This window comes from Bos mutus, chromosome 5 (genome assembly GCF_027580195.1).
Source record: "Bos mutus isolate GX-2022 chromosome 5, NWIPB_WYAK_1.1, whole genome shotgun sequence".
Lineage (NCBI taxonomy): Eukaryota > Metazoa > Chordata > Mammalia > Artiodactyla > Bovidae > Bos > Bos mutus.
The window spans coordinates 99,812,044-99,828,259 of record NC_091621.1 but is presented as its reverse complement, the minus strand read 5'-3'; the positions used below and the strand labels follow the sequence as shown (position 1 = coordinate 99,828,259).

The following is a 16,216-nucleotide window of genomic DNA, read 5'->3' as shown; positions in this document are numbered from 1 at the left end:
AGGGGCCTATGACAGAGCAGTGTAGACACTTAAGCCCAAATCCACTGCTCATGCTCAGCAACTGTGGCTGAAGTGGAGGCAATATAGAGGATGACTGGGTGACCCTGCACCCCATTCAAGTGAACTGGATGACCGGGGCTGGCTTTCCCGAGGTGAAATGTGAATCCTGAATGAGATTTACCTGCACAGAACACAGTGCATCTATGAATAAAGTAAGAAATTCAAGAGCTGTTAAGCAGTCCTGTGAGATGGGGCTGAGGGTTCCAGTGGGAAGGCAGCCATGGTGAGTTTGGAAAAACACTGGTTTTCCAGCTTTTCATCACTGAAACTTCTCTACAAAGTCTTTCTTGAGCTCTCAGACCTAAGTACACCCTTAGGAATGCCACTTATCTATTTTTTTCTAGGCTGTTATTAGCATCAGAGAAAAGCTCCTGTTAGAGCAGAGATGAATCTTAATCATTATAGTGACCTCAGGGCTTCCATCAGTATCTGACATAGAGGAGGCCCTTAGTAATTTGATGAATAAACACTGAAAGCAGACAAAAGTACCTAACCAAAAATGAAGCTAGGGAGGTCAACTTCTTAGTAGTTACGATGATCATGAGAATGGGTGTGGACAAATAATTAAGTACTTAAAACTGCTGGTCTTGTCTTGTACTGGGAAATTAGGCCTGATAAGGTATGGCAGGGCCTTCAGACTAGGCTGAGCCTGCACTGTAGAATGCTTCCGTTTTGAGGCAGGGCTATTTACAGCCATCAAGTTGGTGGAAGTAGAGGACAGATGAAAGACATGAAGCAGGTGGAGGTTGCTGTTAAGATGTTTTTGGGCCACTTGTTCCAGATAATTCTGCTGGGTTCAGCTTGGGGAGTACCAGCCTGACCTTGAAACCCCACACTTGTCACACTATAATGTGAATTTTCTAAGACTCCACCTACACCGAACTCCCCAAGAAGCAGACGTTAATACGGTTTTCCTAGTAACTTGGACAATGAAGTCCAATACATTTTTGCTTGCTTTCTGAGGCTCAATCATTTTGATCAAAATTGTTAAATTTAGGACGGCTACCCAAAAGTGGAGCCAGTTTTCTCATCTGTATAATGGCATCACTTCCACCAGCATCACAGTTCTGTGTCAGGATGAGATATTTGTTTATGACACCATGCTTTGAGGGTGCCGGCTTGAGATCACATCACTAGCCCACGCCAAGTGAGAGTGAAAGTTGCTCAGTTGTGTCTGACTCTTTGCGAACCCACGGACTATACAGTCTGTGGAATTCTTTAGGCCAGAATACTGGAGTGGGTAGCCTTTCCCTTCTCCAGAAGATCTTCCCAACCCAGGGATCAAATCCAGGTCTCCAGCACCGCAGGTGGATTCTTTACCAGCTGAGGCACAAGGGAAGCCCAAGAATACTGGAGTGGGTAGCCAATCTCTTCTCTAGGGGATCTTCCCGACCCAGGAATCGAACTGGGGTCTCCTGCATTGCAGGTGGATTCTTTACGAACTGAGCTATCAGGGAAGTTTATACAAACCATTACAATCAACACCCTGTGGAACATCCACCAGGATGTTCTGAAGCGGTCTCCTTCACAGCAGCGACCTCACCTCAAGCTTCAAAGACTGCCCCGCGCTTCATCTTTACAGTGATGTGTGTCTCAGGGCGGCAGCTGGGTCTGGCATGTAGCCAGCTTGTGCTTGTGAAACGGACTTCCTATGGGGACCTCACAATGGACCTCACTCCCTGGGAAAGGATAATTTCAAGGGGTTCCAAGAACAAAAAACCCAAGGGCATTCACCTTCTAGCAGGAATGTAAAACCACTAATGCTGAGAACAAAGGAGGGAACCCAGATTATGAACTCTAGAGAGACTCTGCTGCGTCTCACCCTCCCTCTCTGAAGGGCTACTCGGAGAAGGAAGAAGGGCTGTCGGTCATAACGTAGGCACAGATGAAGGTAAGGGACTAAACAGAATTTATTTCAATGGCCTAGCTTCAGAGAGCAAGAATCAGACACACATCCCACTAGGTATTCAGGGTCCTCCAGGCTCGAAGCAATCACAGATGCCAGTTCCACATCACCGTCTGGTTTAGGCTTCTTCCTCTGAAAGATACAAAGGTTACATCAAACTGGTGAACTGCTTATGATTTTCAACACTTTCACTCAGATGTGAAACCATTCAGATCCTCAGAGGACTACCAGGTATTTCCTTCAGTCACCAACCAGTGAAGCAAGTGAGAGAACGATTTAAGGCCTAGCATGAACCTGGAGCATCATTCCTCCCTGGGACCGCTGGCTAGTATCAGGGACTTCTAGACCTTCCTCTAGACATTTCTTTCCTGCCCTAACTCTCCTCGCCAACCCCATCATGTGCTCTAAAGGCTCTGGAAATGGCTCCTGGAACTAGACTGAATGCCATACCAAGTGAAGCCTCAGGGAATTCCTGGAGTTTTCCACTGAGGTTAGAGGACTGAGGCTGCAGCGCTTGAGCCCCAACCAGCCCACAGCTCACGCCAGACTTCTGAGGGAGGCTTGCTACACACCTTCTTCTTCCTCTTCCTCCTCCTCCTCCTCCTCGTCGTCCTCATCGGAGCTGAAGGTGCCGTCGGGCAGGCTGTAGACACGGATGACCTGCTTGTTGGGGTCCTTGAGGATGAGGTACTTGCCCTCCTCCAGCTTCATGCAGATGTCGATGACGCAGCGCAGGATGCCCCAGGCATTCTCCACGCTCAGGTTGATCTGACTGGCGAACTCGTTGGGTTTGAACTGCTGGGTACCCAGGATGACGTGGCGCGAGGAGTCTTTCACGTGGTACCGGGACACGTAACTACCAGGGGAAGGAGTGTTAGGGTGGGGCACGCCGGCACAGACCATGTGGCACGGGACACGCAACTGGGGGGTGTCGGGTGGCAGTGTTAGGGTGGGGACCGCTGGCACAGAGGCACAGCTGTGCCTGGGGTTGAGTTATCAGTTAAATGGCAGCCTCGTGCTTGTCCCAAGAAAAGGGAGAAAAGGGCAGCCTTGTTCTCCTAACCCGAAGACCCCTCCTTTCCGAAGATGAGCTCCCGGCTCCTGGGCAGGAATCTCACCCAAGCTTGAGGTACTCGGATCCGGCCAGTAAAGCACAGCAGGTCCAGCGGGCCAACTTGTAGCTGTTGTTTTTCAGCTCGGTGGCAATGACAGCCCCTCGCTGAGAATCAAGCTTCTGTCGCCAGTCAACGCCGTTACAGTGCTGTGGGAGGAGGGCCCCGGTTACAGGTGCCAAGGCACCATGCTGCCTGTGGACTACTGGCCCCTCTGGTAGAGAAGAAGGTCCCTAGTGGGCTTAACCAGGGAGGGGAAAGCCCACAGGTGGAGCAGAAGGAAGACATCATCCATCCCTCTCTTGCACAGCCTGCCACACAGCTGGTGCTTAACAAACTGTAACTCCTCTCTTTACAAGGTCTGAACCAGACCAGGACACATACGCACACATGTTAGAAACAAGTGCCATACAAATGTTTATCACATGTGGTGTGGAGAGAAAGAGTTTCACAAGGGAGTGTGACAGCTCACCCGTGGAGAATACTGGCAGAAGCTGGAGTTAGGGGGATCTGAGAGGGACAGGGAAGAGACAGACTGGTTTAGTGTGGAAGCCCGCAGAGGGAGGGGAGGTCAGGTAGGTCTGACCTGATGGAGAGGGAGTTAGGGAGGTCAGTTAAGAGACAAATGCAAAATAACAGGCGTTATGAGTAGGGTCCTGAACTAGGGTGATGTCAGTGAAACCCAGGGCTGGGCAAGTAGACAGCCTGAGCCTGACAGCAGAATTCAAGGGTGCAGAGGAGGAGGAGGAGGAGATGTTTGAGGCTCTGAGCCTAAGAGAGCAGGAGAAATGACACTGATGGACAGTCAAGCCAGAGGGAATGACAAATGAAGACACTGGAATGACAAAGTGTTTTAGAAAAAACAACCACCAAAAAATTCCAAAACAAAAACAACGATAGACCAGGAGTCAGAAGAGATTTCAGGAATCATTTCTGGAGTTCAAGGAAGAGGCCTGGGGTTAGGCTTAAATCTAAGATGGTCCCTGGTGGCCCTGCTCTTGCTGCATCTGCTATCCCAGAGTCTGGGGGAACCCTGAGCATAACTACCCAGGATCATGCTGCTACTGCTGCTGCTGCTGCTAAGTCGCTTCAGTCGTGTCTGACTGTGCGACCCCATAGAGGGCAGCCCACCAGGCTCCCCCGTCCCTGGGATTCTCCAGGCAAGAACACTGGAGTGGGTTGCCATTGCCTTCTCCAATGCAGGAAAGTGAAAAGTAAAAGTGAAGTCGCTCAGTCGTGTCTGACTCTTAGCGACCTCATGGACTGCAGCCCACCAGGCTCCTCCGTCCATGGGATTTTCCAGGCCAGAGTACTGGAGTGGGGTGCCATTGCCTTCTCCATGCTACCTTGTGTCTAAAGAGATTCTGCAGATGGAATCAAGGTCCCTTAAGATAGGCAGACCATCTGAGTGGACCACACACAGTATAAAGAAGTGAATGTGGCAAAAGAGTTGCATAAGGGACTGACCCTAAGAGAAGGTGCCACTGGGGGGTTAAAAAGGAGGGAAACAGCAAAGGAAATGTGAAGGCAGCTGAGAAGCGTGCAGGACCAGATTATGGCAGCAGCAGAGGGCGCCGTCACACAGGACAATGTTCCTGGGGGGCTGTGGTCAGAGGCTAAGAGCAGGCCACTGGTTCAGAGCTGAGTTTGCAGCAAACCTTCTAGGGTGCTCTCAGCAGGTGACAGAAGCTAAAGAACACCTGAGGAGTGAAACCTGGTGCCCGGAATGCTAATCCTTAGGCTCTAACGCAGGCAGAGCACAATGGCCCCTGACCTCCATCTCACTGGACCCTCATTAACACAGGCCTGGCCTTGCTGTCCTCCTACCAAGACTCTTTTATTCTACACACCAGTGACCAGGAGCATGGCCACACATTTTACATTCAGGTGTGTAGGCCAGGTACTTTCAGAAAGGATGACAGCCCCATCCTGGCACACTAGCCTGGGAGAACGGAAAGAGAAGGAAAAACGAAGGATGCATATTTCTTTCAAGATGCCCCTCCTGAAAAGCCAAACCTGGGATAATCTGAGTTCAGTAAGAGACAAAGTTGAAAAAAGGGTGCCAAAAGGTTGAAAACCAGGTAGGGGCTGCCGTAAGTGAAACAACAGGTCCAAAAGGAGAGCTGCCAGCCCAGCTCATAAGGAGAGACTGAAATCACACTTGCAGAGGGCAGAAGCCAACGGGAGGCCGGAACGGACAGAGACAGAAAACACAAAGGAAAGGTAATCACCCGCACACACGATCTCTTCCTCAAAGTGGAACTAAGTAGGGGGAAAATTCAGAAGACAGAAAACCTCTGTAAGCAAGGCAAGGGGAAGAGAGACACAGGCTGCAGGCGCCAGCCCGGGACACGGTGTCCCGCGTGCCTCACCCTGGAGTCCCACTCATTGAGGGTCTTGATGTTGATGAAGGACACCTCCCCGTTGGCTCCAGTCATGACGCCATCGTGCTCACAGCGGACGATGAGGTCGATGTCGTCCCCGAGCTTCCACCGGCGGTAACTGCAAGGAAGAAGGAGTGCCTCTGGTCACCTGAGGCCCTGGGTCCAGATGCACCACCCACACAGGGCGGGGGCACTAGGGAGGAGGCATACCGGTACGCCACAGAGGCAATCTCGTTCTTATCCATGTCGTCCTCCACAAATGGGTTGGGGTTGGGGAAGTTGTATCTTTCCTTCCCCTGTAAAAATGACACAGGTGTCATGAGACAGCGCCAACCCGTTGCCAAGGCAATCAGCCATACCCGGCACCTCTCCTTTGTCACAGCCCTGCCTGGGTCCCTAGAGCTCGATGGGGCTCTGGGCACACTTCCGAGCCCAAGCGAGCACCCCGTGGGTCACAACAGAGGTAACAGCTCGCGTTCACCCTATGCTCATGTTTGTGAAACACGAGCTTCTAGTCTCTTATTTAACTAGCAACAGCGCCCCCTCCTGTTATGTCTTCCTCCAAGGTACACACAGTCATTTGTCACAACATGTACGTATCCTGAGCTTACCATCTTTCCTCCTCCATTGTGTGTTAGTCGCTCAGTCGTGTCCGACTCTTTGCGACCTCACGAACTGCAGCCTGTCAGGCTCTTCTATCCATGGGATTCTTCAGGCAAGAATATTGGAGTGGATTGTTGTTCCCTTCTCCAGAGGATGTTCCCGGCCTGGGGATCCAACCCAGGTCTCCTGCATTGCAGGCAGATTCTTTACCATCTGAGCTACAGGGAAGATCTTTCCCCCTCCATTATAAAGTTTTCTAAGGGCAGGCACTTAGGCTGGCTGGTTGCTGTATCTCCAGCTCCTAAGAAATGCAGCTGTATCTGTGCACAAGGTTGTCTTGGTCATATATTTCAAGGAATCTTCACAACGTATCTATATGAGACAAATATTATTCAAGTATTCTAATTTTACAGAGGAGATTCCTTGGTGGCTAGGGGGTAAAGAATCTGTCTGTAGTGCAGGAGATGTGGGTTCCATCCCTGGGTCGGGAAGATCCCTGGGAGAAGGAAATGGCAACCCACTCCAGTATTCTTGCCTGGGAAATCCCAAGGACAGATGAGCCTGGTAGGCTATAGTCCATGTGGTCTTAAAGAGTCAGACATAACTTAGCAACTAAACAGTTTCAGAGAAGAAACATGACTGGCACCACAAAGCTAAAAGTGGTGAATCTAGGGCTCAAAGTCAGGCCTTCTGACCTCTAACCTCAAGCTGAGATCTCCTCTGTGACAAGCAGGGACCCCCGTCTGTCCTGTCTAATCCCACAACCCAGAGCTGACGACCCAGTACATGCTCAGTAGGCAGCAACTGGGGTTGATGAACTGAGTGCTCCCAGGACCTTACCATCCTCAAGCACTGCTGGGAGAAGTTGTGGTTGATGTAGGTTGCTTCCATGGCCAGGTTGCGGGGTGAGTTGAAGGAGTTACCTTCATCTTGAGGGGGTTCGTTGGCTGTCTCACTCACTGTCAGAAGGTCTGCAAAATCGGCAGCATGGTCACCCACCCATGAAACAGTCACCAAAGAGGCGTAGGGCCCCTTAGGGAGATGTGGTGATTCAAACGACATAGGCCCTTCCTCTAGAGGACCGCCATCTGCTAACCTGGGTCTTCTGAGGGCGGCTGGGTGGGGCGGGTTTCTGGATAACCTGAGATACTAACATTACATTCTGTCACAACCACACCTATTTTTGAGTGACCTGGTTTTCATTCAACGTGTGTGTGTACATACACATGTGTATGGTACATGTGCATTTTTTCCTTCATAAATATGCTGAAGTAAAAAGGGCATCAGTCCAAAGAAAAAGGTCAAGTACATACTAAAGGGGGTATGGACAGATGACAGAGGTCAGGAAGATGCTACTCAAATGGGTGGAAACACGGTGCTGGGGTGCCGCGAGGACTCAGATGCTGCTGCCTGACAGGGGTACTGCAGTGACAGCCCCTTCCTCTATCTCTGAGGAGGCTGAGGGGGATTCTGACATGGCTGTTGGTGTTCGTGGGGAGACAGAACACCTTCTACCCATTCTCTGTACCTGGGAATGGCTTTGGACCAACAAGGACACTCAGAGCCTCTGTGTTGTTCCTAGACAGGCTTCTTACCAAAGTCAGAGTTGTCCCTCTTGTCAAAGAAGAGCTTGGATCCGACCCTCTGGACAACGATGTCCCAGGAATACACAGAGCGGGTGCAGCTCATCAGTGTGGCCAGAATGGCGTCGGTGGCAAACACATTGCCCTGAGTCTTCGCCAGCTGCAAGGAGGACAGCAGAGAGATGGGGCTACTTTGGGGCTCACCTGCCCATTCACAGGAGGTGAAGGACTTGTCTGCAAGGAGCCCTCACACCTATACCTACACCTCTGCTTGTCTGAGCCAGGCTGCAGCAAGCCAGCCAGCAAATTTGTATCCTGGGTCCAAGGAACTGCAGTTTCTTGACCACCTGTTACACCCCAACACTTACGGTCCGGTCAGCAGAGTGCCTTCATTTTCACCTAATCCTAAATTGATTCACATGAGTCTCATCTACAGGGGCATCTGAGGCCTGGTCGGTTCATACACCCCCCCACCCCTCGCCACATCTCTGCTCTCTCTGAGGCCTCAGCAGTGGTATTGCAGCGCTCCCCTCAGGTGGGCACGGGGCAGGGGTGCCCACCTTCCGGATGACGGGGTCGTCCGTGGTGGTGACGGTGTGGAAGATACGCTTGATGCTCCGAAGCGGCTTCTCGCTCCGCGTGGTGATGCGGTCAAAGGCCTTGTCGTAATACTCCAGGGCCCCACAGCACTCGCTGAGGGGAGAGCACACAACACACGCTAAGTCAAGGGGAGCAAGACTACCTACTTCTTCTCTGTTACACCATGGAATCCAAAATCTTATCCAAAAGTCTAACACGAGAGATGAAAACAGTCTCTGACTGGACTCTCAGAGCTCATGCAGGGCATGCCCCCTCAGGTCCTGAAGTGGCTCCACCCAACAGTGACCACAAGTGATTTGGCTCAGGACACCACTCCCCGCCCCACTTTAGAGACAGGGAGAGGAGCAGTGACAGAGCCCTCAGCAGGAGGCTGCCTCCTGGCTGATGCTCCAGCTCCCGCTAAGTTACGTCCACCCACTGGCCTTCTGAGATAAGGAGTTCTTTGAAACATCAGGAAAAGCGTCACTTCTCTTGAAGAACTGCAATCTTTCTCTTTCTGCCCAAAAAGCTAAAGAACCCAACCTTCTCTTTTGCTTAGGATTTCAGGAAGCTGAAAGAAATCTAGAGTTTTAATAATAGGAAATTTCTTTCTGCTTTCTCCCAACAAGAATCCTATAATTTAATTTTTCTTTTGCTCACAATGCCAGGAAGTTGAAAGAGAACTGAAGTTTTAGCTTCAGTAAACTTCTTTCTGCTTTTCCTGCCACAGGCACTTTTTTTTTTTTAAGCTCGTCCGCTAATCTTAGGCAATGTTTTTGGAAATGCTAGGGCTCAGGCCAACAGTCATCACCAACATTCACACACATTAAGAGCATGATGGAGAGTAGGAAAAGATGCCACCTACATGTCCTGGGGCTCTGACACTTCCAAGTACCGCATCTTCATCAGCTGAGGGAAGTCCATCTCCTCCTTCACCTCCCAGTCACTGCGGACTTCCACCGAAGAGTCTCGGGGCTTCTGTCAGGAAAAACCGTTGGAGGAGGAAAATGACAGCCAGCGCGAAACATAAGCAAAAGGCAGGTAACAGTATGAAGGGCTTGTATTCAATAAATATATCCAGAACAGTCATACGACAGGCTGGCTGTTTTCTAACAGCTCCTCTGCATTTCTCCCATGTCATTACCTGGTTATTCTTGCTGCTACAGCAAGCACTGAGTCCAGCAAATGTAACTCCCACAACTGCACCTTTACTCTGGCTTACACATGTCTTCTACTTGCACAATGTCCACATAAACACTTTTAGAGGAATGTCCACGGTGGCACCATGCACAATACCCTCAAGTAAAAACCCTGATGTCTATCAATGGTGAACAGACAGACAAAACGTGGTCTATCCATGTAATGGAACATGGCAATAAAGAGGGATGAAGTGCTGACATGGGCCACCACATGGAGGAACCTTGCAAACATGATGCTTGGTGAAAGGAGTCAGTCACAAAAGATCATTCTGCTCTGGTTCCATTTATATGAAATGTCCAGGAGAGATTAATCCAGAGACAGAACACAGAGAAGAGGTGGTCTAGGGCCGAGGAAAACGGCTGACCGGAACAGGGCTTTTTGTAGTGATGAAAACATTCTGACACAGACCACAGTAATGGCTGCAGGACTCCGTGCATAAACTATGAACCACTGAGTTCATCTTAAATGGGTGAATTGTATAGTATGAGAAGTAAAAACCTCAATAATGCTGTTATAAAACCAACCAAAAAAATCAAATTCCTGGACAGAATTCTGATACAGATATACTACCTGTGATTTTTGGTCCCATTTCTGCCTCACTCCAAATTGTTTCTGGAATTTTTTCTGCAGTCGTATGCGTTCTCTGGAAAGATAGGAAAACTGCTTTCAGTACAGATTTTTAAGGAAAGTAGAGGCTTAAGAAAAAACAAAATCCAAGACGAAAACAGCACACACTAGACATGCTAGGAGAGGCATATTGCCCCCAATATGCCAGTGTATACCAGTATATGACCAGTATATACCACTCCACCTCTAGAGGCTGTCCTCTGGCAGCCTCAGTTCGGGCAGGCTACTGTCCTACACAGCTCCAGGGACTCACAGGACCCGGTGTGAATGGGCCCCGGGAGCTGCACCACAGAAGCCCTGCGTCTAGGTGAAGCTCTGGGGTCACTTCCTGTCTGCCTTTGTTTCCGTGTCAGTCAGTGCTCACAACCAGTGCAAGCAGTTTCCTGTCCATGGTCTCTGCCATGACCAGCTCTTGGAAGACGACACCAGGGCTGAAATAGTGGCTTAACTGGCTTTGGGGAGGCTTCTTGGTTTTTCGTAATACTGGGGAAGAAGATGACTATTCTGCTCTGGCTTCCTGACAGCAGTGTGGTCAGTCCTGGAAAAATAACTTGTTCCAACAGGATGGGCAACTCACCTCTCCTTCTGCTTGGCACTCTTGGGCAGGGTCTGCAGGTTGAACTGCAACATGTTCCGTCGATCTTTGTCTCTGCGGAGATTTCGCTAGGAATCAGGAAAAAACATCATGTTAAAATCTTGGGACATTCAGCTGATAATTGGTGGTGCCTAATGGGATGCTGTTAGAGTGAGTTTAGGATGCAGCAGCCCAGTTGCACATTTCACTCTGTGCTTTTACAGGATCAACACCTGGGGTTTTTAGGTTGAGTAAGCACAGGCCTACCTCCCAGATACTTTGGGTCTGGTCCCAGACCACCACAATAGAGTCAGTATTGTAATGAGGCAGGTCACACAATGTTTTGCTTTCCCAGTGCCTATAATTTATGCTACAAATACTATACACTATACTGTAGTCTACTAATGTGCAACACTGTTATGTCTTAAACAATGTATATACCTTCATTAGAAGGAAACTTTATTGCTAAAAATGTTAACCACCTTCAGCGATTAGTAACACCACTGATCACAACAAATATGATAATAATAAAAAAGTCTGAAATATTGCTATGACAGAGACATGAAGTGCACAAATGCTGTTGAAAAAATAGAACTGAAAGACTCGCTCGATGCAGGGCTATCACAAACCTTCAATTTGTTTAAAAAAAAAAAAAAGCAGTTATCTGGTTTTTTGTACTGAAGCACAATAAAAATGTTTGTACCTTGAATTAGCTTAGACTCATATCCATGCTTTTACTGAGGCAGGTTCACTGGCTCTTATTAGAGTTGCTGAGTTTGCCTCTTTATGTGAGAAGATGCAGCCCAACTGGATCATCTACTCAGTAAATCCCGGACACAGCAATTATTCGAGGCAACAGACACTGACGCACATGGTTATCCAGCACAAACAGCCATCCTTAGCACAGATGTCCTAGCTACTGGTCAACAGACAGCTGAACTGTTTAAAGGCATTCCTGGACATGGTACCCGTTTACTTTAGCACAGTTTGTCACTAAAGAGCTACTTGGATTCACTCAGCTGTGCTGAGTCGTATTTACCTCCTTGTGACCCTATGGACTGCAGCCTGCCAGGCTCCCGTGATACTAGAGCGGGTTCCATTTCCCACTCCAGGGGATCTTCCTGACCCAGGGATTGAACCTGTGTTTCTTGCATCTCCTGCTTGGCAGGTGAATTCTTTACTACTGGGAGACCTGGGAAGCCCATTAATATATTATGGGATTCATTAGGATACCCATAGTAACATGCTTTCCCCTCATCAGTACTCACATGGTACCATTTTTAGCACCAGGTGACAGCCCCAAGATGGTCAGACTGCTGGCTCTTGACTTACCTGTGCGAATCGCATTCGATTCCGCTGGTAGGCGGTCTTCTGTGTGCGCGCTGTGTCCACCAGCTGGAAACTAGTTTCATCCTCCTCGTGGAAGTAAGCATACTGACTTCCACCTCCAAACTGAGAGGAGTACTTATCTGCAGGCAAAGGTGACAGTATGTAACACTACCCACAAACTTTTTAAGTACATAGTAATCTAAAGCCTGATATTTACAGTGTGGTCTCAGGAGCCACCCCATCGACTGGCAGCATTTTAGATGTACAGACTCACAGCTCCACCCTAGATCCACTGAGTAAGAACCATCCTTTTAATAAGATCCCCAGCAGATTATGGAGAAGGCAATGGCAACCCACTCCAGTACTCCTGCCTGGAAAATCCCATGGACGGAGGAGCCTGGTAGGCTGCAGTCCATGGGGTCGCTAAGAGTCGGACACAACTGAGCGACTTCACTTTCACTTTTCACGTTCATGCACTGGAGAAGGAAATGGCAACCCACTCCAGTGTTCTTGCCTGGAGAATCCCAGGGACGGCAGAGCCTGGTGGGCTGCTGTCTGTGGGGTCGCACGGAGTTGGACACGACTGAAGCGATTTAGCAGTAGCAGCAGCCAGCAGATTAATACGCACATTCAAGTTTAAAAAGCTCTGATCCAAAGAACTTTCTAAGTCAAGACAGAGTCTGAGGAATTCAAGACAAGCCCATTTTGCACTCTGCCTTCTTCTGTAAGAACAGGAGTTACAGTTTACTCTCTCAGGAGAGGCAAGCAGGCGGTTACACACGTCATCACTGTCACCAGCTGGCGCCCAAGGCAGACGTGGCTAATGGGCTAGGACTGGCTTTCTGGCTGACCTCAGACTTCAGATCGTCTTTGACTCAGTATTCCAGAGAGCCATTCCTAGCTCTCTTGACTAGTACAGAGGAAAAAACTAACTTCTATTAGGATCCTAAAACCAGGAGTTTTAAAACTGGGATCCACTGACTGGCCTTACAGGCTCAGTAAATCCCAAGTAATGAAATACAAAATGGGAATATGTTCACCAGATTTGTAAAAGGGGCCATGGCTCCCCAAAGTAGGGGGAAAAACCTACTATAATATGCTGAACAGTCTAACTTTTGAGGCTATTTACAAAAAATGGATTGTCTCCACAGTCCATAATAGGCCCCTAAAAATTATGAATTATCACCATTTCGTTCCCATCCTAGAATGCTTTCAGGTGGAGGTTACTAGAAACACGAACAATCCACCGAGGGCCTGACCTGGGTAGGCAGGCAGGCGGAGAACACTTACTCGTGTATCTCTTGTCTTGGTATGTGGCCCCCGTCCAGTCTGCAACCTAGTGAGCACAACAAGGGAAGGCAGAGAGCACACGTCAACCAGGCAAGTTTCTGTTGACCCAGAAACCCCCTCCTCCCAAGTGAGGACACGGTGTCACAAAGTGTTAGAAAGACTGGCTCAGGATAGCTTTGTAAGAGCCCAGCTCTCCTATGACTACTGGAAGTAGCCAGAGCTTATAACCATTATCCTTTTGAGAGAATAAAATTAAAATGAACTTGGAGCATCAGCTGCAGCTTTAAGAGATTCAGACCCTGCTGACAGGCAAGCACCTTTCCGAGCCGATCTCCTTTGCTGAACGGCTGGTAGGGCATATCCCGAAACTGCTCCGGAACTGCACAGGGACCCCAGCCTGAGGGGTTGTCCTGGATCACAGGCGTCATGAACTTTGCCATCTTTTAAAACCTTAAAAATACAAATAACAAAGTAACTCCATGAAGAAAAGCCTCAAAAAAAAAAAAAAAAAAACCCACAAGTCTTCCATTTGAGGTAAGCTAATACATGAATGATAAAGGTAAAAAAGCAAAACACAAAACAGAAGCCTCAACTGTTGAGCTGCTCTCCACTTAACATCTTCCTGTAAATAATACTGTGAATACTTAAAACTCAGACGACTGCTAACCAGATTTATGTATCATATCTCACTGTTTTTTTTTTCTACTGTACTATCTCTGAAATGAACCTGCACCTTCTAATTGATGAGGTGTCATGTCGTATCTGGCAACTTTTCTTTCTTAGTGTTACATGAAGAAATTGTGCTTCTTGAATTCAGCGATGTTTTACAGATTTGATGAAATGTAATTAACTTTTTTTTGAGTTTAATAACCAAGTTCCAGTTCTCATTCACACCTTCAACAGACATACGATATTTAATTCCCCTAAACCTCAGTCTCTTTACCTGAAAAAATAATAAGATCCTTGTTTTATTCCCCTCAGAGGATCACTGTGAAAACCGTATATATTAGTTAACATACGTGGAAATAGTTCCATTGTAAAATGCAAGACACTTACTACTCAGTCTTACAAAAATACATTTACACACAGTGCCGAGAAAAAACAAGGGTCCATGAATATATCCTGAAATGCAACCTTCCTTTGTTGTTCTTCCAATTTTCTGTTGTCAGTGCAAATTCTTATGCAGGGCATAAGAGTCGGGCAGAAAGTCCAGCAGAAGGTTGAGGAGGCCACCTGAATGAAGCCTTATGTCATGAAAGTGGCTGAACACAGCCAATGTTCATAAACATTATGAGTACCAGGCATGTTGTTAGTGCTTTCCACACATTAATTCATTAACTCCTCTCAACAATCTCCTCCCAAGTTAGGGCCAGTATTAGCCCCATTTTCCAGATAAGAAAACTGAGGCACAGAGATATCAAGAAATCGCCTAAAATCACAACACTAATGGATGAAAATCTGAACCCTGGGAAACTGGCTTCAGAGTCCACACTTTGTGTAACAAAGTGTGTACACACTTTGTGTAACACCAGTACTCCTCTCAGGAAGAGTAAAAACCAGGGGCTCCAGACAGGTATCTGCCAAACAATTCCTACCCAAAAACTCATGCATTTATCATCCATTCTAATCCCCTGAAAATGCCCAGAAGCTGAGTTCCCAGGGTAAAATTCACCACACAAATATTTCCAGAGTCTGGGGAGCAAAGAGCAAAGGATACTAAATTTATGAAACTCTCTTCATTTTCCCATGATGGGGAGAGTTCCTAGAGGTGACACTTGCGTGATCCAAAAGGGCATGAACCTGGAAGCCCCATCCTCCCACCTGAACTTAAATTACAGTACAGGAAGCAGACTGAGGGAGAGTGTGGTGGCCTCAAAACAATACACCCTTATATATTACCAGGGTCCTACAACATGTCAGATGCAACACCACTAAACCCCTAGGCCCCCATTTCAGATATAAAACTACACAGTTCAGCCAAATCAAGCAGCTGATCTCATCATTTCAAGATAGACTTGGTTTCTAGGGTCCTCTGTCTTAAGCGTAACACTCTTCCCATTATTTTACAGCTGGACAGCAGCCTGAAAAGATCCTGGGTTTCAGATCATATCAATAACACAATAAGATATCTCCAAACACACTTTAAAAGCGGTGGAAGGGTTTCAACGCGTAAAATAAAATGTAGGCAGAGCACAATGTAACCAATAGGGGAAACTAAATCTTTCAGTTGAAACGGAGTGACAGCTGTACTGGCTACACATACAGGATGAGGCGGCACCAACAGGACAGTCATAGGGAGAGCCTTGTGGCTGGCAGGCCATGTACTGGGCACGTTGTCGCAGCCACTGCAGATCGTTTGCCAATTCCTGGGGGGTTAGTATCAAATCAGAGATCAACCAACTACATCCCAGCCTTCCAATTCATAAGCAAGGAAAAGAAACATTTAGACCGAACTCCTCAGAGCAGGGCCGAACATCGCTCAGGGTGGCACACCCAATAGCCCTCTCTAGAAGCTCAGGGAACCGTGGGGCACTTTAAAAGACCCTGAGACTCAGCGGGGTTAATGGCACGTTCACATCAGAACAGACCGTCGGTGGCCGCTAAGCGGACTCCAGGGAAAGAGACCTCAACCACAGGTTCTGCCCCGCACTGGGTCGGACCTGGGGGCCGAAGGCGGATTCCCGCCCCGCCCAACGCAGGAACAGAAAGGCAGGAGTGGGCGTACGGAAGTCTCTTCCGGTAGGCCCCCGAAGGCCAGGCGCAGCCCAACTCTGCTCTGGAGGTCCGCGGAAGCGTATGGAATACGCTGCTTACCTGTAACGGCCGTAACCGGCCCCGATGGTGAGAGATAGTCTAGGCCGGATACCGCGCCACTGCCTGAGCTCCGGGGAACCGGGAAAGGAAGAAAGATGCGCGCGCAGCGGCCGGTACCGTAAACACGACCGACGGTGTCGTAAACTGCTTCTTGG

The 16,216-nt window shown here is 48.5% G+C and overlaps 1 protein-coding gene across 2 annotated transcripts; it reads right to left on the bottom strand.

Moving 5' to 3' along the window:
• Positions 1 to 1,952: 1,952 nt before the first annotated feature.
• On the bottom strand, positions 1,953 to 16,216 carry EIF3D (eukaryotic translation initiation factor 3 subunit D). 2 transcript variants are annotated; one of them, XM_005887463.3, is made up of 15 exons: positions 16,062 to 16,216; positions 13,565 to 13,697; positions 13,248 to 13,293; positions 11,961 to 12,097; positions 10,632 to 10,717; positions 9,998 to 10,070; positions 9,093 to 9,205; positions 8,209 to 8,341; positions 7,661 to 7,808; positions 6,906 to 7,036; positions 5,673 to 5,758; positions 5,451 to 5,580; positions 3,085 to 3,227; positions 2,539 to 2,822; positions 1,953 to 2,098 (listed from the first exon to the last, which is right to left on the bottom strand). In XM_005887463.3, the coding sequence occupies exons 2-15, from the start codon at positions 13,685 to 13,687 to the stop codon at positions 2,085 to 2,087; spliced, it is 1,647 nt and encodes a 548-aa protein (XP_005887525.1). In that variant the 5' UTR covers positions 13,688 to 13,697; positions 16,062 to 16,216; the 3' UTR covers positions 1,953 to 2,084. The 2 variants fall into 2 exon arrangements, with proteins under 2 accessions (XP_005887525.1, XP_070227456.1); XM_070371355.1 differs by having other exon boundaries at positions 9,093 to 9,202.

What these genes read in the sequence shown, in the direction of transcription:
- EIF3D (XM_005887463.3), bottom strand. Translation starts at nt 13,687, where the DNA reads ATGGCAAAGTTCATGACGCCTGTGATCCAGGACAACCCCTCAGGCTGG. An exon ending in CCCAGCAGTGCTTGAGGATG is followed by an intron (nt 5,759 to 6,905) that starts GTAAGGTCCTGG and finishes TCATTTTTACAG; the next exon opens with GGGAAGGAAAGATACAACTT. An exon ending in TCAATGAGTGGGACTCCAGG is followed by an intron (nt 3,228 to 5,450) that starts GTGAGGCACGCG and finishes CTCCTCCCACAG; the next exon opens with CACTGTAACGGCGTTGACTG.